General features: G+C 32.5%; 1 protein-coding gene across 1 annotated transcript in view; it reads right to left on the bottom strand.

Annotated features, from left to right (window-relative positions):
• The window catches only part of LOC133180170 (receptor-type tyrosine-protein phosphatase epsilon-like), a 125,969-nt gene that overhangs the window by 19,303 nt on the left and 83,096 nt on the right, over window positions 1–23,570 (bottom strand). Inside the window, exons 2-10 of the mRNA XM_061314739.1 lie at window positions 8,205–8,342; window positions 7,333–7,473; window positions 6,053–6,193; window positions 5,786–5,926; window positions 3,892–4,029; window positions 3,122–3,250; window positions 2,052–2,169; window positions 1,768–1,868; window positions 1,204–1,373 (exon numbers count right to left, since the gene is read on the bottom strand). Coding sequence (XP_061170723.1) covers window positions 1,204–1,373; window positions 1,768–1,868; window positions 2,052–2,169; window positions 3,122–3,250; window positions 3,892–4,029; window positions 5,786–5,926; window positions 6,053–6,193; window positions 7,333–7,473; window positions 8,205–8,342 — 1,217 coding nt within the window. The remainder of the gene's footprint in view (window positions 1–1,203; window positions 1,374–1,767; window positions 1,869–2,051; window positions 2,170–3,121; window positions 3,251–3,891; window positions 4,030–5,785; window positions 5,927–6,052; window positions 6,194–7,332; window positions 7,474–8,204; window positions 8,343–23,570) is intronic.

The following is a 23,570-nucleotide window of genomic DNA, read 5'->3' as shown; positions in this document are numbered from 1 at the left end:
ATAAACAATTATGATAGTTCTATTCATATGTCGACTTGATATATACCAGTGAACTCAAAATTTAGACATCTCAGAGTCTGCTTCATCTGTTTCATATTTGGATGTTTTATTGACTATGAACAATGAGGGCCAACTATAAACAAAACTTATGACAAACGAGATGACTTCAGTTTTTTCATCGTCAGCTTTCCTTTTTTATGTAGTATTTTTCCGTTTTCATATCCATATTGAATTTATTCGATACTCAGGAGCGTTCTCCGAGTACGATCAATTTTTATTCCCATGCAGGCTACTGACAGATAAGTTGACTTTCATGGATCTTAATAACTTCATTTAAAGCCAGCATTTAATTCTTAAATTCTATGATCGTTATAATGACCTTGTTAGCAAATATATCATATCATTGGGTCGCAATTTGACCGAAATATTTCATACAAATTGCCAGGCTTTTGTCTTTAAATTTACTACGGAATATTCCGCCTATCTGATCAGTACATAAGGCTTTTGCGGTCGACAACTTACTCTAGCATTTAAACCTATGGTATACACGAGGTTCAGAAATGAGAACTGAGAAGAAAATTTTAACAGGTTATGGTGTTAGGTGCGGTAATATGATTTATCGGTATACAATCAACACAAGAGATGATGGGAGGCAGAATAACATAACTTAAAATACGTTATTCGTGAGGGGTAGTATCTCCTTTCAATCCCATTTTCTGAAGGAATCAATAAAAGAATAGAAAAAAAACATTCCTGATGAAAAAAAATTGGCGGGAGCTGGTGAAGGTGGGAAGGGAGGGGTTGTTGCCGTTCCCTTCCTCAACAACTTAGTATATGCTTAGAAATTGTCCATTTTTATCTTTTGATTAACTGTTAAGCTAAATATGTATAGCGTGAAGAGCTTCCGTATGTTGTCCCACTGTAAATGCAAGTCGCCGATTTTAAAGTCAGCGCTTCTTGCAAAAGTCCCTTACATGTAGGTACCTGATCTCACCTCTGGAATTTCCGGGGGTCCGTGTTTTATGCCCTGTTTACAGATTACACATTACCTTAACCTTTTTCATTTTCAAGGATGCGAATATATTTCTGTTAAATATCAAGTGTTTGATTCTAACATGTACATTGCAAAGATGTATTCATACTATAAATCGTATTACAAATACTCAAAGAGAATTATAATAATATAATTTAATATTATCATACATGATATTCGTGTTTGAATCCAGCGTTTTTGGAAGCAGACATTTTGGCTACGATGGAATGCAGGACTTTTGTGGGAATAGTTTTATTCGTAGGCGGACCTCTCTTGACTATTTCCTCGACATCGGAAGATTTATATTTACTTCGATCCTTACTTCTTTCTGTGGTAGATGCTGAAAAAAATTCATTTTTTAAGCTTAATTTTGTGTCAGTGACCGTCGCGGTAGCTCAGTCTGTAGAGCCCTCGGTCTGTGATCAGAATGTCGTGGTTTCAAACCACGGCCACGACCTATAATGAAATGTTCGGGGGAAAACCAACAATTTATTGAGAAGGGAAGAAAAAAAAGAACCACAGAAGAAAAGCTTCAAGTCTTTGATCTTCCTAAGAGAAGAACCTACAAAAGTTTTCTATTGTATACTGTGAGTTTATACGGTTCTGTACAACAAACAATACTAAATATTCGGGTAATGTTATGAAGGAAACTAAAACCACATACCCATATACCAAAGAAATATGGTAAATAGAAAATATGTGATTAAGAAAGTTGGAAGTTAATGTTAAATTACATTGATTCGGAGTCTTCCTCTGTCGTAGTTCAATAAAAGAAGCATTGTTTTCCGTTATATTTCTCTGTGTCTTCGCTCTTTTGGACGTTTTATTTCTCAATCTACAAAAGCAAATTACAATACATATTTTACTCATTGACAGATGTTTATTTTATTATTTTATTTAAAACAAAATACACCTGCATCAGTCATCAACTAACGTGATGAACATTAACGTTTAAGACTCATTTTATTGCAAGTTTGTAGAAAATAACCATTTATACAAAAGGAGTAAAACTGTCTACCGTAAATATATGATAGTTATCATGGCGACGACAATAGCTACACCAAATGCACCCAAAACGCCACCCACAGTTAGAGCACTGGATGGTTCTACATCGGATACCATACTGGGTATTGCAGCTTTGAAAAAGAACAGTTTTAAAGTATTCAACAAATTATTACATTTAAATGCAATCATCATATTTGATTTATTACCTACGAAATATATACTGTAAAACGAGTGGTTTTAAAGGCTAAACTTTTTGGTATAATCTTGAGTCGAAATCATTGTGGATAATATTTGCAAAGCACGCCCGTTTTCAAATTAACTATGAAATAATTTTCGAGCAAAGTTCCATAGATTTCAAAACAATGGAACTCAAGGACTTTAAAATCCCCGAAAATATGAGCTCAGCTCAAATTGAGGCAAAAGCACCTAAGTCAGGGTTTAGGTATTTACCCGCGTGTCAAGATCCAGTGGAAAAAACCACAGGTAACTCTTGGCTGTTGTATTTTCTAAGCTTAAAATTTACATAATTGCCCTGAAGCACATTAGTATTTGCTATAAAATGATCAATCTTCAATTGCAACTTTGGTTGCCTTCTTATTCCCAAACAACGCAAATCAGACTGAAACAAATACATAACGCTATAAAATATTTTATCACTGCAACATATTTTTTATCACTGCAACATATTTTGCTTTTTTATAGTCCCTCATTTTGTCTATATATAAATATATTTGGAAATGGATTATAGATATTGCTTATTAGTTTAGTAATGACTCTGTCTATAGAACAATATAGGACTGTTCACTTTTATAGACGGTTTGGCAAAGCTCTACAAACCTAATAAGTGATTAATTTCCTGGAGTGCCATAAAGTGAGAGAGGTACATGTAGGTATAAACATTTATAACGTCTACTGTTAATTCAGTTTGGACATATAAGGATATATAAACTTTTAGATTCTAATAAAAAGTTAAATGTCAAATTCTTTATTTTTTCTTTATTTTCTTTTTCCAACCAAGATCATTTTGTTTAATACTTAGTTTTCGGGTAAAAGAATAACAGATAATGATTTTAACCAACTCACCTTTCTCAGATTTGTCTCCTTTAATGTATCCGGCCAAACAACCGCCATCAGTTTTATTACATGTAGTATTGACACAATAAACGCTGCAGACTTTCTGACAGTCCTCTCCGTAAAATCCCTGACCACACTCTGAAGAAGCAGCCATGTTTTAGAGTAGAGTTTATATTGGACAAAATTTCATAGTGAAGTTGCAAAGTCACTACAGTATAAAAGTATGAAGTAATGTTAAGGTATAAACAAATATTTTACCTATATTATGTAAATTATAAATCCTGAACAAAATTAGTTATTCAATGTGCAGTTTTCAAGCGAGAGATAAAACATCCCACCAAACAAAAATCGATTTCAACTTCATCAATTGCTCAATCTTATATCTTAGAATTCTTTATCAAGATATACATCAAATATTCTAATAAAAAGGAGTATATGTTGTGTTTTATAGTACGCTATAAATAAATAACCCCAATACATGTACTAGTCTATGTAATTCAATGTCTTTCGTACAAAATTTAATACTTTTAAAATCCTCATGAATTAAATACCAGATTTGTTGTGCAGAAAATATATTTTTTTTTTGGAAAAAATATTCTATTTAATAGATTTTTTAAAAATATTTTTTCCTTAATCTACTAGGATAAGTAAATATATAAGGAATGAAAATGCACACAAATGTACGTAAGAAATCTTTCAATTTTTTGATACTTCTTCATAGATCCTGCAAGCAACTGAAAGTAGTGATACCGTATATTAGATCTTTCTATCAAAATTACCTTTGTTGCAGTGTGGTGACCCTTTCCACCCAGGAGAACACACACAGGACCCATCTGTGTTAGTACATTCATGAGCAGTGCGGCAATTTATTGAGCATTTTTGTGAACAATTTGAGCCAAACCAGCCCCTCTCACATGCTGAAATAAATTGTAGATTTCATTTCTTTAATGTACAAAACATGTTTATTTAATCCTCAGCATTACTTTGACATGTAATACACAAAATTTATCATCAATAAAAGAAGAAAGCAAATTGGAAAATGGAGAGAAAAAATCTTGAAGGTTTTTATCTCATTTCAATTTATAGAAAAAAAAAATGAAAAGTTACCGGATATTTAAAGAATTAATTAATACTTCTTTGATAAGAGAAAAAAAGTTTTTCTCTTTTTCTTTCAAAAATTCACCACATTAATGTTTCGATATGTATACTACAATAAACTGATTAATGTACTAGTGCACGGACGTCATAGATGTCATTTCTGATCAAGGGAACAACTGTTGAAAAAGGAAACAATTAACAGAATGGGGATCAAAGATTATTGACAGTTTGATGTCTTACACGGCGTTTGAACTCAAAAACAAGCACCTAAAGGAATTTGGGAAGAATTTTATTCAAATTCCTCAAAAAGGAAGGCCTTCCCTAACAAAAATTTACTATAGTTGACTATAATTAACTATATTTTTCTATAGTTAACTATAGTAAAACATTGATACTTAGATTTACTATGAAACTTTACTCTGGAACTTTTACTGAGATTTCAAAGCTTAATTTTTTTTTAATTCGATAACAGTGATGTAAAATATTGAACTAATATGTGAAGTTCAAGTAATAATTCCATTTAATATAAAATACATGTATATGAATTTATGATTTGGAGAAAATCTTAAACCCATGGTAAAAATACTTTCATTAACTATAGTGAAACTTTTGATTTACTATTAGTGAAAACTTTGATACTATAGTAAAACATAATTAACTATAGTATTTTCTGTTAGATTTTTTTCTAGCAATCGTGAGTGCTTTACATCTTATATAATGTATTACATTAAGAATTGCCGGGTTAGACTATGAAAATTGACAGGAAAAATCGAACTGGAATATTGAACAAGTCTATTGCTCTAAATCCGTTTATTGCAAATTTAGCATTATCATCCTCATTTGCATTACATTTCATTATCGAAAGAGTTTCTTTACTTGTTATATTTTGTTAATAAAATATTGTTCTTAGCGTAAAACGTAAGGGAGTTTTTTTTTTCTTTTTCTTCTTTAAAAAGAAATAATCATAGGCCTCTGTCATGAATGTAAAAATTAGCATCAAAGTCATAGTTTTTCTATGTCCAATATGTGGGTTTTTTCTTTTTTTTAATTTCATCAATGGGATTCTTTAGCAATCACCCTTCAGATTTTATGGCGGCGTACGTTTAAATAATTACAAAGATTAAATGTAAAAAAAAAAAAAAACACGTTATTTTAAGGCTTTCCTTTTTTTTTTTTTTTTTTTTTTTTGATTATCAGCAGTCGATTTGTTCCAAGCTTGTTTGCGAATATTGTCTGTTTTTTCTCACTTCTGGAAGTTCAATTATAGTCGTATAAGGTTCAACTTTACTAAAGTAATATAGTCAATGTCCACGTTTCATGTTCTCGTAAAGATGATTAAAAAAACGTCAAAATCTACTTGATTTGTTTATCCTTACGATCAGTTTATTTTCAGAATTGACACTTATGATGTCACAGTGCCACGTGACACTTTATTTTATTTGTTTTCTTTTGGAAGAGGCTGAATATCGAAAGTTTTATCAAATACTATAGTGCAGCTATTTTTCAAGCTTCATGTTATTGAACAGTTAATAAGAAATGTGTTAAACCCCTTAAGTACTCATGTGTATTTCTTACATTCGTTGCACGTAACACCAGTGTATCCATTGTCACAACCCTTGTTGCAACTTCCATTTACATGATTACAATTTGTGTCATTTAAACAGTGACCACTGCATGACTCTCTGCAAAGGATTCCAAACTTTCCAATAGGACAAACTGTCAAAAAATATATTCAAATGAATTTTATTTAACGGATGGAGAAATATAAAGAGGTGACGTATACTGAGTTAATTCGGATAAAGTAATTGGATGAAAATTCAAAATATGATAACTTCTACATACTCTTGTTACAGAGAGTTCCTATATACCCAGGACTACAACCTAAATCACAATTGCCTGTTACTTTGTTGCAGTGAGAACTTTTCAAGCAGTTTCCGCTACATTTATGAATACAACCTTGGCCGTAGGTTCCATTTTCACACTCTGTAATTGAGTTAAATAAAAGGATGTACGTTGTACCAATATACATATTTTTATTCAAAAACTATTTACATCATATAACTATTTAATGTTTTATTTATTGACTGATTTATGGATCTTAGACTTTATTACGATCGGATGCACATGCTTGCATATGATATCCGCTCTCTATGTTTGTTGAATTATAGGTGTATTTTCTTAATCGTTCCCTACCATCACTGTAGCTCAGTCGGTAGAACGCTCGCTACGTGATCGGAACTTCCTGTAATCGAATGACGGCCGCGACACCTAAGTCGATAAAAATAGGTAGCAACTATTCCTTCGCCAAGCACTCGGCACTTTTAAGTGAAGTTTCGGATCTTTCGGTTAAGAACTAAAAAACCGAGGCACCGTGTCATGGTAGGCGTTGGCACGATATAGAACCCTCACTGTTTAATGGCCCTGAGTGCCGAGTAAGGGTCTAAATTTGAAGGCCTTCACTTGTATATGGTGACGTCTCTATATGAGTGAAAAATTCTCGAACGGGACGTAAAACAACATACAATCAATCTTTATCGATCCAAGTTATCTGATTGGCCCAAACATATCACATGATCAAGAAACAACAGGTGCAGGCGTGCAGACTCCGAGCAAACCTAAAGAGAACTAGGAAAGCGAACCACCAAGATTCGCTTTAGGTCCGCTTTCTGTTAGGTTGCCTCTTGTGAGGACATATCATTACATGCATGGCATCACAATTACAAATACAAGTAGGAGTTGAAGTATCTTTATTTAGAAATATTTATGTAGAAATCGGCTTACATGACGTCATCACAATTATTGTTTTTTAGAAGACTGTTTCCAACTTTATAAATAGAAACACACAGTCTGTACCTAGTTTATAGGTGATCATGTGAACCATTCTTTTAAAAGGATGGGAAGTAGATATGTCATCATCATCAATAACATAATATAAAAAGATCAATCCTAATGTTGAGTTCTTGCAGTATTTCACTCAAACACAATGTTCACTGATTAGAGATTTTGAATGCAAAAGGTATTGGTCTACAGTAACAAAACCGCAGATATATTGATTTTTATAAAACCTAATAAAAAATCTACGGAAAATGGAATTTTTGGCAAATATAAGAAAATGACTTAACCTTTGTTACACAAGGATCCCATCCATCCAGCAGCACAACCGTCTACACAACGACCTGACTCATGATGACAGGGGGCGTTGTGTTGGCAATGTCCAATACATCTGTGTTCACATCCAAGTCCATACCATCCAGTAGGGCACACTGTTGAAAAAGATTCTATGATTTACGAACGGCCTGACATTCTATTCAAATGAAAAAAAGTTCTGATCAGCTACTTTTGAAGTAGGATAGATTCTTTCAATGATTTTTTTTTATTTCGAGAGTAGTGTCGTAAACAGTGTTATATTTTAAAAAAAAAAAAAAAAGGAAAAAAAGAAAAAAATCATAATTTGTCTGTATCGATTGCATTGATTTAATAATGGTATAAAACCACAGAAATGTTTTAAATGTATTATGTCTTTAAAATGCTTTTGAATTGAAAAAAAAAAAAAAAAAAAAAGGCTGTTTGTCTGGAATGCTCGTATATGCCTTTAAAGTTTTAGATCTTTCTAAACATTTTATTCTAAAAAAGCGTTTTCATTAAGTAAAAAAAAAGAAAGTGACAATATAGTTATTATTATTATTTTTGTTCTTAGGATAACTTTGATGATAATAATACTAACGGCAATAAAAGTTATGGTATTATGATGATAAAAAATGTCCATAATTGTTATGCATTTGAATGTTTATGAAATGAATAAAAGAAAGACTTAATTTAAATCTTTTTGCTGTCTACACGATATCGGTAAAATATTAATTTACAAAAATCTTATAAAAATTAGACTTGTATTTTGCTCCTCTACTATATGCTTCAATACAAGTAGAGGAGCGAAAATACAAGCCTAATTTTAATTAGGTTGGTTCTATAATTACTCTTTTTTTTCACTTCGTACATTTATCACACTTGTCTCCCGTCCATCCTGCCCTACATCCCAGACAACTTCCGTTAGTTATGTAACATCTTTGTTCCTGACAGTTGACAGGACAGGGTAGATCACAGTTAACGCCATAAACTCCCTTTTTAGCGCAACCTGTACAACGGAATGAAGAACTTAGTTTTAGGTGTTTCAGTTTTCTGTCAGTATTCTTACTGGTGGAATTCACAATTTTAACTAATGGAGGTATAATCTATTTTTTTTTAAATGCATAAAAATGCCTGTATGTGCAACATTCTAATGCTTGATATCATTTTAGGTCCAATCCCACCCACCCCTAAAAAAAGAAAAAAAAGAAGGAAAGAAAACCACACAATGCTTACGAAGAGTGTTTTTTAACCAGGCGATAAAAAAATTTAAGGGCTAATTTTTTTTTTCATCTTCTAAAATTATAGTAATTATCCATATGGTTACATATTCCTTCTTTATACATGTAAGAAAAAAATGGTGTAAAGGGCATAAAAAGGAAATCAAAACTTTAAAATCTTTGCCATTTTTGGTGTTTTCTGTGATCCTAATTTTCAAACTACATGTAAATAATTTCCTTTTTTGAGATAACATGTTTATTTGTAAAAGTATTTCAATTTCCTCCATTTAATATTCTTTGTGTTATTAAGAAAAGAAAGAATATGCAGGAAAATTGAACTTAAGAAAAGAATGCAGATTTTTAACCTTTTAATCTCCGTGATTTACAAATATTTCTTTTTTATCAAACACAGGCGTTTGCCAATATAGCGCCTCCTGTCATCGTTGTGCAGCATTCTTATGCCTGATATAACTGGTTTTGGCTCAACAAGACAAAAAAGTGATAAAAATGTTCGATTTACTTAATAAATAAAAAAATTAATGAAAGAAATTAATCCCTAAAATTGTATTTTTAATACTAATAAAAAAAAGGAAGAAATAAAAGCAAACACGAACTGTTGCATAAACTTGAAAGGAGTTATTTACTACATAAATTAATACATGTGCAGTTGGGTTTAGCTATATTTCTATCTGTCTGTTGACAGTAGTGAAAGTCAATAAGGAATTATTCAAGTTTTGTAAGCGTAATAACTGCACAAAGTGCTTTTATTCATATATACACCCAAAACCGTACTCTTCCAATGTTATTGTGTATTTAATGAAGAATTTAGCAAAAGCTGATCTTAATTCATCGAAAGCTCACTTCGCCGTGTTTACGGTTTTATTTAAGGAATGTTTTTCAGTTTTGTGTGAGTTATTGGTGTGTAAATCACACAGACTTGTCACGTAGGCATATTTCATGAAGCGTGCTAGCGCTTCATGAAAAATATACCTACGTGCAAGTCTGTGTGATTTACACACCAATAATTCACACTAAACTTAAAAACATTCCTTATATTTACATTTTACAAGTTCAAAAGCAGCAATATTATGCTCAATATTTGAATTTCTTGCTGCCCTATATCGTTACATTTTTATTAACGTCTCTGTAGCCTTATTGTGACGTCACTTTAGCGCGAGTTTCACCGTGTATATTTCTACGCTTGAGTATGCACAAAAATGAACTTCAAATCAATTGCACAGTTGGCTTAGTAGAAAAACATAGCAAATGTAAATATTTTGAATTAAGAATCGTATCACTTTATGATTAGATAAATAAAGTAGAATGTTAAAAAAAATTAAAATACTTTGGTTTGCAGTTTTGAACAGCACCAAACAAAAGCTGGTCTCAGTTGGAATGTATTATACTCGTCAATGTGGCGTTTTTTCTTTGAAAACAAGGTGTCTCCATTCATTGGGGTATTACAAGCTAATAACATATATACAGTATATTACTATCAATTTCTTTTAACTGTTTGCCAAAACAATTAGCATATAAATGAAGATAATTGGTTCATTAGATTTTCTTTGGATATGAGCAGGTCTAACGTTTCTGCGGACAAATAGACAGATATACAGAGGGACGGACAGGGCCAAACTTTATGCCCCAGAATCTTCGATTAGGGGGTATAAAAAAGGATATTTCAGGTATGAAATGTTTAGCAGCTTGTATAAACTAATATTCAATAATCAATTTAAAAACAGGTATTTGTATAGATATATGTATCCACAAAGTGCTATTCTTAATACATTTATTCTGTTAAAGATATATACCACAAAGAATATTTCTTATTCCCCACACAGAAGAGTTACACTTGTAGTTTTTCAATATTTCTTTCAACGGAAATGTAATTAAGAAATTTAAATTGTGTCAAACGTAAAAATACCATGCTTGAAAATCTTCCCGGAAACTTTGCAGTGAGAAAACTTCATACAATTCTAAAACTTATCAAGAAATATATTGAACCGAAAGTATTTTCACACTTTTCACAAAATTATAAGACTTGGCCAAACATTAAGCTGTTTTCCTAAGCAAATACCACTTCAAAAGTGAGAGAGGCATCTATTTTAGCACAGATATGTAAATTTTGGACGGAAAAAATGGATTTTCTACACGCAAGAAGTAATCACTTCCATATATCCAGTGGATTCGAGATAACCGTGTTCGAGATAACGAAGTTCAATTGTATGTGATATACCCTCAGATATAGCTGTCTTAATATTATTCCAATCATTAACTCAGACTAAAAGGAAAACCTATATATCCCTTGTTAGAACCTGATCATACACGTTACATAATAAATATCTTTGAAATCTTCTCAAGAACACCTAAACCATTATAAGTCATATTTATAAAGAAGCAACCTTAGGTATTGTAAAATCAAGTTCGTTCAAATCATGACCCCCCAGCTATTGGGGCACAACAGAGGTCAAACTTTTGCATGAGAATATATAAGAATCATCGGGAAGAAAATCTGCTCAAGAACAGCAAAGCCATGATTAGTTATATTATTGAAGAAGCATCCTCAGGTACTGTAGATTCAAATTTGTTTAAATTTACGGTGGGTAGGGTGGGGCCACAAGAGTAATCATAGCTTAACATAGGGAAAAAAATCTTTAAAAATCTTCTGTTTAAGAAAAGCAAAGCCATGATAAGTAATATTGATATAGAAGCATCCTGAGGTCGTGTAAATTTACCACCCCCCCCCCCCAATAAAACTTTTCAATATACTGAACTGATTCTGCTTCTTCCTAGCCAGTGTGCTCAGGTGAGCGATGTGGCCCATGGGCCTCTTGTTTATAACTGGTATAAACAGGAATGTTAAGTATAAACAGGCATGTTTTCTAAACACAAAAATCATACACAAAAATCAATGCATACGATATCTTATCAATAGAATTGAAGCCACTTCCATGATCCAATAAAAAGCAAAGCACCGCAAGGACTGAAAAGACATTTTTTTTAGATACTGTATTCTTTTACTTTGATTAATATATAGATGTTTCTATAAATGCAAAAATCCATACATACGTTATCATAAATAAGAACGGAGAATACTTTCATTTTTTTGTCGCCTGCGTGGCGTAGTGGTTAGAGCGTCTGCTCTAGAGTCGCGGAGTAAGGAGTTGATCCTTACGTCGCTGGTTCGAATCCCACTGTAGGACGTGGAGACCGGTCTTTCGGGTGAGACTGTATAAGCCGAGGTCCCGTGTCGCAGTAGGTGTTGGCACGAAAAAGATCTCTCACTGCTCAATGGCCCTAAGTGCCGAGTATAGGTCAAAATTTGCAGCGGTGGCGTCTCCATATGAGTGAAAAATTCTCGAGAGGGACGTTAAACAATAATAAACAAACAAACAATACTTTCATTTTTGGAGTAAAAGTACTGACAGGTTGTTTCCGAGCTACAGTACCAACCAGACCCAACCTGACACCAAAGCAGTCCCAGAAAGCAGTCTCCGGGACTGCTTTGGGACTGCTGTGGTACTGCTCTGGGACCGCTGTGGGACTGCTCTGGGACCGCTATGGGACTGCTCTGGGACTGCTGTGGGACTGCTCTAGAAAGCAGACCCAGCAGTCCCAGCAGTCCCTGTGACTGCTTTCTGGGACTGCTTTGTTCACTCATGCGTGAAAAAGGTTCTGAGTGACATGATAGCTCCGCCCCTTGTGTATTCTGAATATGCAGCTCCTTGTTGTTGTTTTAATTTGTTTACTTTCTGCAGAGAGGTGTTTAAGATAAAAGCAAATATATATATATATATATATATATATATATATATATATATATATATATATATATATATATATATATATATATATATATATATAAAACAAGTATTGATTTCTTACAAAAATTAAATAGAGATAGTTATACATGTTATGACAAAATGTCTTCAGAGGGCTGTAAATTTACACAATTGTAGTCTAGAATTAATTTTAAGAAGATAAAAGTAGTTATAAAGGTAAGTCAGAGGATGATTTTTAGCCCTTAAATTAAACTTCGATACAGGTGTTTGAAAAAAAATTATCTAGGCCTATTTAATTAATTAATGCTGTCAAATTACGTATGTACTCAAAGTTTGCATTAGCACTATTTAAAAAAAAAAACAAACAAAAAACAAACAAACTTGTCATTTCAGTAAGATACATGTATTTAGAGGAATGTACTGTACTGGATTTTTTTTCTTAATTGAAAAAGCTAATACCATGCTTAAAAAAGAGCACTCCATGCTATTTTTTACCACCCTCAAATAAAACCTAATAATTTATTTATTGACCATGAAATAAAATTATTCTACCATTCTTCTGTCACATAAACAACATGAACAATTATTCCGGGATTTATTTATGAATTAGTTTTTAATTTATAAACAAGTCATTGAAAGAGTACATTTATTTAAAAAAAAAACATTTGAAAATATCGGAAATTGTGACTTGTTTCTTATTTCTTTTGTTTGTGTTTACCTGGCCGGTTAATACAATGGGATTGTATAAAATGGTGTCAACACCTTAGGTTTCAATCGCCTTTGGGCATAATTAGCAGAAAGTCAATGCATGTTATTTGGGTATCAGTGTTACACATCACTAAACACGCTGGTCAACATTGACACTAATTTCAATTGAGGTCATGCAAAAAATCTTAGTTTCAATAATTGTGTATAAATTTATTTCGGGATTAATTAATTTTGAACATAATCTGAGGGTTCCATTTGCGTGATTTACAGATGTACACTTGCACATGTATATAATAAAACACTTAAAACTGAGAATCTAAAGATAATTAAATTGGGAAGTCATTGAAAATAATCATGACTGAAACACAATACTCGGCAATGTTTAACAAAGAATTTTTCAAAAGCTCCAATACTTTAGAAAAATGCATTCAGAGTATAGTATGGGAAACGGCCTTGCTCTATAATTATTATTATCTATTTCAAGCTAATTCTGGTATAAAATAAACAATTGAAGTTTAATTTTCTATATAAAAAAATAAATCTGAAAACCAATATCAATCACAAAAATGAAGAAGTTGGTTTATTTTGGTTAAAAATTAATATACCAAATAAATGTGTTTAAATATTCATGTTATTAATGGGCGTGAACGTCTTCTTCATTCAATAATTATAATTTGTTTCTATACGCGTACTGTGATTTTCTTAACAGTTCATAAATGACTGTCGCGAGAATTGTAAATATTTGTTGATACTTCTCAGAAAGAATTGCTCATCAATTTCAACTGCCTTTTATATAGTTACATTGTTTATTGGTAATCTCATTCTGAGTAAGCTCCGCCCATTAAATTAATTAACCCCGCCCACTGGGACTGCTGGGACTGCTTTCTGGGACTGCTGGGACTGCTTTCTGGGACCGCTGGGACTGCTCTGGGACCGCTGTGGGACTGCTCTGGGACTGCTTTGTGTCAGGTTGGGTCTGGTTGGTACAGTAGTTCATAGTCCTTACTTTAACTTTAATAATATAAATATACTTCTCTAAATGCAAAACGTAATGCGTATCACTTCATATATTAGGAGAAGGATACTTTCAATTTTGCAGAAAAAATCAAAGTACCGTAAGTACTGACAGGTTGTTTTCTAGATACTCATTAATTTTACTTAAATAGTCTAAATACGCTCTCTAAATGCAAAAGCAAAGCATACAGTATCATTTACAGAGTATAAGGAAAGAATACTTTAAATTTTGCTGAAAAAATCAATGGACTGCGTAAAAAAGAATCTTTATCCTACTCTAACTAGTATATACTGTATGTGTTTCTCTACATGCAAAAGAAAATGCTAACAGTAACATAAAAAACGGAAGACCTTTTTGTTGCCATGGCAACGAGTTTTTAGTTATTATTTTTTTCATAGTTCGGTCGATATCTCAGCTGTGAGTGGACGGATTTCAAAGATTTTTACAGAGAGGATGTATCATGAGATTATCTCTAGAAGTAATTTTCAATTTTTTCAAAATATACTTCTGTTCGCTAGTTTTGGGCAAATTTGTATTTTTTAAATCGAATCTTGTCTGATAATTTTCTCGGAAACGGCTAAAGATGTGAAGGTGAAACTCAGGGAAATGATAAAGCATCACACATAAATATGCTGATCGATCTTTATTTTTCGTCTTTCATACTTCCGGTGGCAAAAGGAAGTGAATTCAAAAAGTCCAAATTTTCATATTTTTTTATTATTCAGTATTTTTTTTAATGAAATTTACATGATTAAAAAGAGTCTCATAAGAATACTAAATATACAATTTGTTTTAAAATTGTTTAACCCTTACTTTAAAAACTCGACATTTTTCACTTCGAAGCGGTGGTCCTCGCTAGCGCTATGGTTAGCTTGTTGGGTTTTCAGCTGACAATCCCTGTATAATCCCCAGAATGTCTGTAATATTTGATTTACTATTTTTCAGCTTAAATATAACATTTTATCTTCCAAATGATGTCTGGTATTTTTTCCGTTCGAATTCTGTGATATTTGATCAATATATTATTTTGATACATTTCATGTACGAATACAGCTACAGTTACCGGGAATACATAAAGTAAAACTGTAACCTTATAAGTAAGGAATCAACTTCTCTGATGACATGATATGGCCGATTCATATCTGGAGGAAATATTTTTTCTCTATTCCTCTCCCTTTTTTAAACTGAAAATGACATTTCTTTTTCGTACTTTTCACCGATGTTTTAAAGGTTTGTTTTAACGGATTATATACAAAAAACAAAAAAAACAAAAAACAAACAAACAAACAAACAAACAAAAACAAAAAAAACCTTGTGATAATTATGGTCTATTTTGAAAACCTGTAGTGTTTGAATACATAAAGTAACATTTAGGTTTCTTTCTAATGAGGTATTGCAGCATATTTTTTCAGCGGAAAGTCAGTCGGAAGACCACTTGTTGCCTCGGCAACAAGCACGCATCTAGTTAAGGTCTTTTGTCTTCACGGAAGACCTTATAGTGATTCTACTGTTTCTTATTAGGTCCTTCGTTCACAACGGAAGACTTATAGTGATTTTATTGTTTCTTTATTATTATTAAGGTCTTCCATCTCCACGGAAGACCTTATAGTGATTCTATTGTTTCTTATTAAGGTCTTCCGTCTCCACGGAAGACCTTATACTGATTCTATTGTTTCTTATTATTAAGGTCTTTCGTCTCCATGGAAGACCTTATAGTGATTCTATTGTTTCTTCTTCTTATTATTATTAAGGTCTTTCCGTCTCCACGGAAGACCTTATAGTGATTCTATTGTTAAGGTCTTCCGTCTCCACGAAAGACCTTATAGTGATTCTATTGTTTCTTATTATTAAGGTCTTACGTCTTCACGGAAGACCTTATAGTGATTCTACTGTTTCTTATTATTACTCTTATTTTTTAGACAAATTTTGTGCACGCAATATCTCGAGAACTATTCGGTGGTTTTTTATCAAACTTTTAGGGATAATGCGCTATAAAATGCCATTGTTATATTTGAAAGAATTTTGGAGAAATTTGCTTCCGGTTCCAAGTTATGGACATTTTTCTGATTTTGAAATGAAATTTTATCCGCGCGAGATCTAATGAAAGGCTAAAGATATGAACTGGAGACTTATTGGAGAGCATAGTACATGACTTTTAGATATGCGGGTTTGCCTTTTCGTGCGTAGGGAGTACTTCCGATCGCTTACGGAAGCGAATTTAAAAAGTCAATTTTTTTAACTTTAACGTTTTTTTAATATTTTTCTTTGATTTTAATAGGGGTAATAGAGACTTTTATTTTAATGCTTAATATATAATTTGTTTATAAAATTGTCTACCAGAATACATTTTAAAAATAGATTTTTTACACAAATCTTGTGAACGCAATATCTCGAGAACTATTCAGTGGTTTTCCATCAAACTTTCAGGGATAATGCGCTATAAAATGCCATTATTACATTTGAAAGAATTTTGGAAAAATTCGTTTCCGGTTCCAGGTTATGGACATTTTCTGATTTTGAAATGAAATTTTATCCGCGCGAGATCTAAAGAAAGGCTAAAGATATGAACTGGAGAATTGTTGGAGAGCATAGAACATGACTTTTAGATGTGCGGGTTTGCCTTTTCGTGCGTAGGGAGTACTTCCGGTCGCTATTGGAAGCGAATTTAAAAAGTCAATTTTTTCAACTTTTACGTTTTTCAATATTTTTCTTTGATTTAAGTAGGGTTATATTCCTTTATAGATGCAAGTTACCCAACATAATAGGTATCAGATTCCTTGAGCGTTATATGGCGAGACGTGTTTTGTTGCAAAACATTCAAGTCTTTTCATTAATGTGTTACTAATTGGAATAGTCCACTTTGGGGGTAAAAAGAAATATAAAATGTGTAAGAAAACTTAGCGCTGCCTTATGTTACTTGCCCGTATACGATATTTTATATGTATAGTGTGATAAATAAACACGCAATTTCTCGAAAACTATTCAATGAATTTCCTTGAAATTTTCAGAGATAAAAGGTCTGTATATGAATTTTATATAAAATTCCGTTTTTTGGTAAATTCGGTTCCAGTGCCAAATTATGGACAATTTTCTGATTTTAAAATGAAATTTTGTCCGCGAGTGTTCTCAAGAATGGATAAAGATATGAACTGGAGACTTGTTAGAGATGATAGAACATGATTTCTAGATTGGAGAGGACACCTTTTCGTTCGTCGTCGGCACAAAAAAGTCAACTTCTGGTTATAAGAGAAAAACTACATAATTTGAGTATTTTTCATTCCCATTCATATCTTTTGTAGATAAAGTATTTGGAATGAATTTTCGATATGTTATTCAGACAGCAAATGTCTAGAGTAACCTCAAACATATTTCAAAAATTCACTTCCGGTCACGTGTTTTTCTGTTCTCAAAATGAGAAGTTGTCTGAGCAAGATCTCAAAAACTGTTAGAGATTAAGACACCAGACTGATATGAGCAACAGATATTAAGATGTAGCCAAAACCACTTGGGTTCAGAGCGTCAGTCGTCACTTCCGGTCGTCACAGGAAGTGATCAAAGAAATCAAAAATTTCAATTTTTCTTTTTTTATTTAAAAATTGCATCACTTTATTGCATCTTTTACGCAGATTCGAAAGATGTTGGTCCCATCGGAAACAAAAACGACAACTTCCGGTTATAAGAGAAAAACTAAAAAAATTGAGTATTTTACTTTATTATAAATATTCTTTATAGATAATGTATTTAAAATGAATTTTAAATATGTTATTCAGACTGCAAATGTCTAGAGTAACCTCAAATATTTTTCAAAAATTCACTTCCGGTCACGTGTTTTTCTGTCCTCAAAATGAAAAATTGTCTGAGCAAGATCTCAAAAACAGGTAAAAGATTAAAACATCAAATTTTTATGAGTAACAGACCTTGAGGAGTAAGCAAAACCATTATGGTTAAACACGTCCGTCGTAACATCCGGTCGTCACAGGAAGTGATCAAAGAAATCAAAAATTTCAACTTTTCCTTTTTAAATTAAAGTTTGCATCGCTTTATTGCATCTCTTTCGCTGTTTTGAAATATGTTAGATTCCACCGGAAATAAAAACATCAACTTCCGGTTTTAGGTGATAAACTACGTTACTTCGATATTTAACTTTCTCATAAATATTGCTTATCGATAAAGTACTTGAAATGTTTTTATGCGTTTTGTAGATACTGCAAATGTCTAGAGAAACGTCAGATATTTATTATAAAATTCACTTCCGGTCGAGTGTTTACCTGTCCTCAGAATTAGAATTTGTTCTCACAATATTGCTCGGCAACAGTAAACGACTGAAGACTAAAACTTTCAGAACTAATAGTCAGTCATCAGTTTATTTGAATCGCGAGGAAATCTTGTATCGCCGTTACTTCCGGTCGTGACAGAAAGTGATGCAAAAAAGTGAATGGTTAATGGTTAGCAAGATGGATTTTCACGCTGACAAACAGGGTTAAAACTCCAGAGTGTCTGAATTTCTTTTATCACCATTTCAGCTTGAATTTACGCTTTTATTTTCAAAATCGGACGGAAGACCTCTCATTGCTCGCAATGAGTTTCTAGTTTCTTATTATTATTCTTTTTTTTAGACAAAATTTTGTGCACGCGATTTCTCGAAAATTATTCAATGAATTTCTTTGAAATTTTCAGGGATAAAAGGTCTTTTTATATAAAATTCCGTTTTCTGGTAAATTCGGTTCCAGTGCCAAGTTATGGACAATTTTCTGATTTTAAAATGAAATTTTGTCCGCGAGTGTTCTCAAGAATGGATAAAGATATGAACTGGAGACTTGTTAGAGATGATAGAACATGATTTCTAGATTGGAGAGGGCACCGTTTCGTTTGTCGTCGGCACTTCCGGTCGCTTACGGAAGTGATCAAAGAAATCGTAAAATTTCAACTTTCCTTTTTTAAATCAATTCTTAATCACATTATTGCATCTCTTTTGTAGTTTTGAAATATGTTGGTACCACCGGAAACAAAGGTTTAGAGTAACCTCAAATATCTTTCAACAATTTACTTCCGGTCGCGTGTTTTTCTGTCCTCAAAATGAAAAATTGTCTGAGCGAGATCTCAAAAACAGGTAAAAGATTAAAACACCAAATTTTTATGAGTAGCAGACCTTGAGGAGTAGGCAAAACCATTTTGGTTCAACGCGTGAGTCGTAACTTCCGCTTGTCACAGGAAGTGATCAAAGAAATCAAAAATTTTAACTTTTCTTTTTTAATTAAAGTTTGCATCACTTTATTGCATCTCTTTCGCTGTTTTGAAATATGTTAGATTCCACCGGAAACAAAAACGTCAACTTCCGGTTTTATGTGATAAACTACGTTATTTCGATATTTAACTTTCTCATAAATATTGCTTATCGATAAAGTACTTGAAATGTTTTGATGCATTTTGTAGATACTGCAAATTTATAGAGAAACGTCAGAGTTTTTTTTTTTTTATAAAAGTCACTTCCGATCGCTTGTTTACCTGTCCTTAAAACTAGAATTTGTTCTCACAATATTTTTGGGCAACAGTAACCGACTGAAGTCTAAATCTTTCAGAACTGATAGTCTGTCATCAGTTTATTTGAATCGCGAGAAAATTTTGTATCGCCTTTACATCCGGTCGTGACAGGAAATGATGCAAAAAGTGAATGGTTAATGATTAGCACGTTGGATGTTCACGCTGACGACCAGGGTTAAATCTCCAGAGTGTCTGAATTTCTTTAATCACCTTTTCAGCTTGAATTTACGTTTTTATTTTCAAAATCGTACGGAAGACCTCTCATTGCTTGCAATGAGTTTCTAGTTAATACTATTATTATTATGCCTCCCAAATTTTGTGAGCGCGATTACTCAGAGATTTTTCAATAGATTTTAACAATTTTCCACTGGATAATAGGTTGATATGTGAAGTTTATATAAAATTCCGTTTTCTGAAAAATTCACTTCTGGTCCGAAGTAACGGCCGTATTTCAAATTTTAAAGTGCACTTTTGTCCAGTGTTTTTCTCAGAAGCGGTTTTAGGTAAAGCTGTGAAATTCACAGGAATATTAGATCATGACATTCCTTTTGTTTGTTTCTGGCTTTTCCTGTCCAAACCGGAAGTGAATTTGTGTTTCGGTCAACTTTCGACTTTTTTGTTTTTTAATATTTGTTCAAGATATTGTTAGCATAACAGAGATTAGCCTACAAATACCAAATATATGATTTGTTTTAAAATAGGATTGCGCATGTTCTAGATTTTAGGTACCGTCATTTTCCCCATTTACCTAGTGTGTAAACAATGGGCAGAGAAAGATAACTCTGACTTGTAAGTGAGAATAGAACTTTCAAAATAAAGGCGGAAATAGTATCGATGACATCGGAGACGTGTCCATATTAAGACATTCCATATTCACTCTACATGTAAGAAAATGTTGGTTGCCTCATTCAGTGTATGTATAATGTAAAGTTGCCAGTGCAGTGTAAGTCTATATTGACAGTTATTGAAGAATGCTTTTGTATTTACATATGTATATACATGCATTTTCAAAAAAACATGATATATGCCAGCTAGCACTTTCAAGTAAATATATTATAAACAGTTGAATTTATAGTGATAGCGTGCACCTAGCATACTAGATTACATCTTTTGACATTTGACCTTGAAATTTAGGTCAAGGTCAAAAGTCAAGGCCATTGGAAATCTACATAAATTGTTGGTATAAGCTATAAACCCAAATGACCTTGACCTTTGAACATGAAATTTGACCTTTGACCTTGACCCAAGGTAAACAAGAAATATGAAGTACATGTATCTAGATTCAGCTTTCAGTGTTTATTTCGGTTAGCAGGATAGAAGGTAAAGATTTTATTTTAATGACCTGCATCTTTGACCTAAAAGTCACAAACAATCAATTTTAAGTTCTTGGAGGTAGATACAAGATACAACACCCACTTTAAATTGGTTTAGAATACAATACCCCCACTCCACCCCCACCCCCCCCCCCAAAAAAAAAATCAAACTAATAGCAACGTAAAAAAAATTCTGTAAAACTCAAACAACACCTCGGATCGACATAAAATTGAAGCAAACTGCAGAAAAGACCTCAAAGAAGGTTTCCAGAAAGTCTCACGGTGAGTCTCTAAAGTATATAGATATTATAAATTTTTACGGCGAAAATTATGTCGTGTTTGAAATTTAAGTGCAGATAAACAAGACATGATATAACCCTTTTATAGCCTATTTCTTCAGTTGTCGTTAACAGCATTCAATTTTACTGATATGAAATAATATTTTAATACCAAGCATTCTTCTTTTATTTTACATTTGTAATTTATTTGATTTTTTTAGAATTACACAATCCTCAGAAATAACGATTTTCGGTATATTAAAAAGAATACACGTTTCTTCCCCGTGTTTCCCATCTAGAAATACATACTTAACTAAATATCTTCATCCATTTAAAACATGAAACAATTCAAATAAGATATCTTCAAACAACTCTTATTATGTACCTATCATGTATGTACATTCCTAAACGTTTTCTCCTATGCTCAATCTTTACACCTTTCTTACTACGCACCTTAAATGCACAATTTCCCATTAATATCAATTTTATAATTTCTTTCAAACCCTTGTCTTTCCATCTAGGCCCTAAAACCATCCCATCCCAACCCATATCCATACCCAAGAATTTGTCAGAAATTTTTAAACTGGCACTACTTGCGTGGTCAGTGAAATAGCGGGTACCATTAGTCGACTCTAAACCTACTCCGAGCCCGATCTTAAAACTTAGTAGAGAAATATTAATTTTGCGAGTTTTATTTTTTTGCTTGCTTTTTTCTCCTTTTTCCAGCCCGATTCTGTGGAAAGACTTCTGTTTATTATGTTCCCCAAACGAAGTTGGGAAACATTGTTTTAACTGTGTTTTTTATTAGGTCTTCCGTTCACAACGGAAGACCTATAGTGATTGTATTGTTTCCTTTTTATTATTAGGTCATCCGTTCACAACGGAAAACCCATAGTGATTGTATTGTTTCTTTTTAAGGTCTTCCGTTTCAGTCGGAAGACCTTATAGTGATTGTATGGTTTATAAGGGTCTTCCGGAGCTTCCCTTCGGAAGACCCTACTGTTATTCTACTGTTTTTTATTAATTTTTTTCTTTCCCGCCGATTTTTGACAGGCGATTTCTCGAAGACCTTTTATCCAATTATTATGAAACTTTCAGGTTAGATACATTGTATTAAAGCCTAAAAATGTTTTTTTTTTTTTTTATTTTTTGATATTTGCCTCCGTTAATGAGTTATTGCCCTTTAATTAAATTTAATTTTATTTAATATTTGGGATGCCTTGTGTCCAGAAGAATTCTCAGAAAGGACATATGATATTTACATGAAAGTTGGAGAACTTGTAGCTAATACATTGTAGATGTGCAGAACGATAAAATTTTTGGCTAATTTTTTTAAGTTCCGAAGCTATGTGACGACAAATTTTAGGATTTTTTTCCCCATGAAATTTTGCTGCTTTCTGTGTAATAAAATTTAAACGGAGAATAATTTGGTAAGACATGTAGAACAAAAGTTGTGTGTAATTACGAGTTCCTTCAGATAAGATGAAGAAAAAAGGGCTGGCCCCTATATTTAGGGGTCAGCAGCTCATAAACGTCTTTTTCTGATAGCTAAAAATATTGGTATATTATCAAAAAAGTTTGACTGAAGTAATTTCGAACATATTAAATCTTGTCATTTGGTATAAAGAGAAACAAGCTCTGTGCTATATTTAGTTGTATTTTATAAAACAAATGTGTGAAAATCCTTACAGGAACAAGTTGTCTACGAGCGAGCCAAGCCTTTTCAAGGCCTCAAAACAGCTTGAAATAGTTGATGCGTCTGAAATGAATTGTCTCTGTTTTCTTTTATTTAAATCATTTAAAAATGCGATATCTGTTCACAAGTAAGGGTTAAATCAACATGTACTATGCATCCGTATAGAAAAGGTCTTAATTGGGGCCTCTTGTTTGTAACCTGGATGTAAACAATCACGAGCGGTATTGTGGGAAGGAAAATACTAAAGACCTGATATACGAAAAAACCTTATTTGATCTGATGCTTTGTTAGTAAATATTACATAAAAAGTGTAGTTTAGTGTAGCATAATGCTTCATAATCAATAACTCTGAATTAAATCATGTATAACACTCAATCTGATTATTTTATTTTTTAAAAAATCATTAGGTCGAATATCAGGTTTTTAGTATAACAAGTCTTTAGTATGTTCCCGGAAGTAGCCATGCAAGTCAGAATTACAGACAGAAAATGAGAAATTATGAATTTATGTGAAGTTGTACATTTTCTCACCGTACGAGCCGTATGTATACATGCACATTTAATCCACATCTACGAAGCGCATGAACAATCCTCAGCTGCGTACAGGGAGCATTTGTCTTAATGGGATATACATATTCTTGCGCAAATTGTTTACGAGGAAATTCTGACGGTCACATTAACAACG

This window comes from Saccostrea echinata, unplaced genomic scaffold, assembly GCF_033153115.1.
Source record: "Saccostrea echinata isolate AGI-Se365-2 ecotype Australia unplaced genomic scaffold, CSIRO_AGI_Sech_v1 ptg000006l, whole genome shotgun sequence".
NCBI classification, from domain to species: domain Eukaryota; kingdom Metazoa; phylum Mollusca; class Bivalvia; order Ostreida; family Ostreidae; genus Saccostrea; species Saccostrea echinata.
The sequence above is the reverse complement of the archived record's forward strand: the minus strand, read 5'-3'. Positions and strand labels throughout refer to the sequence as shown.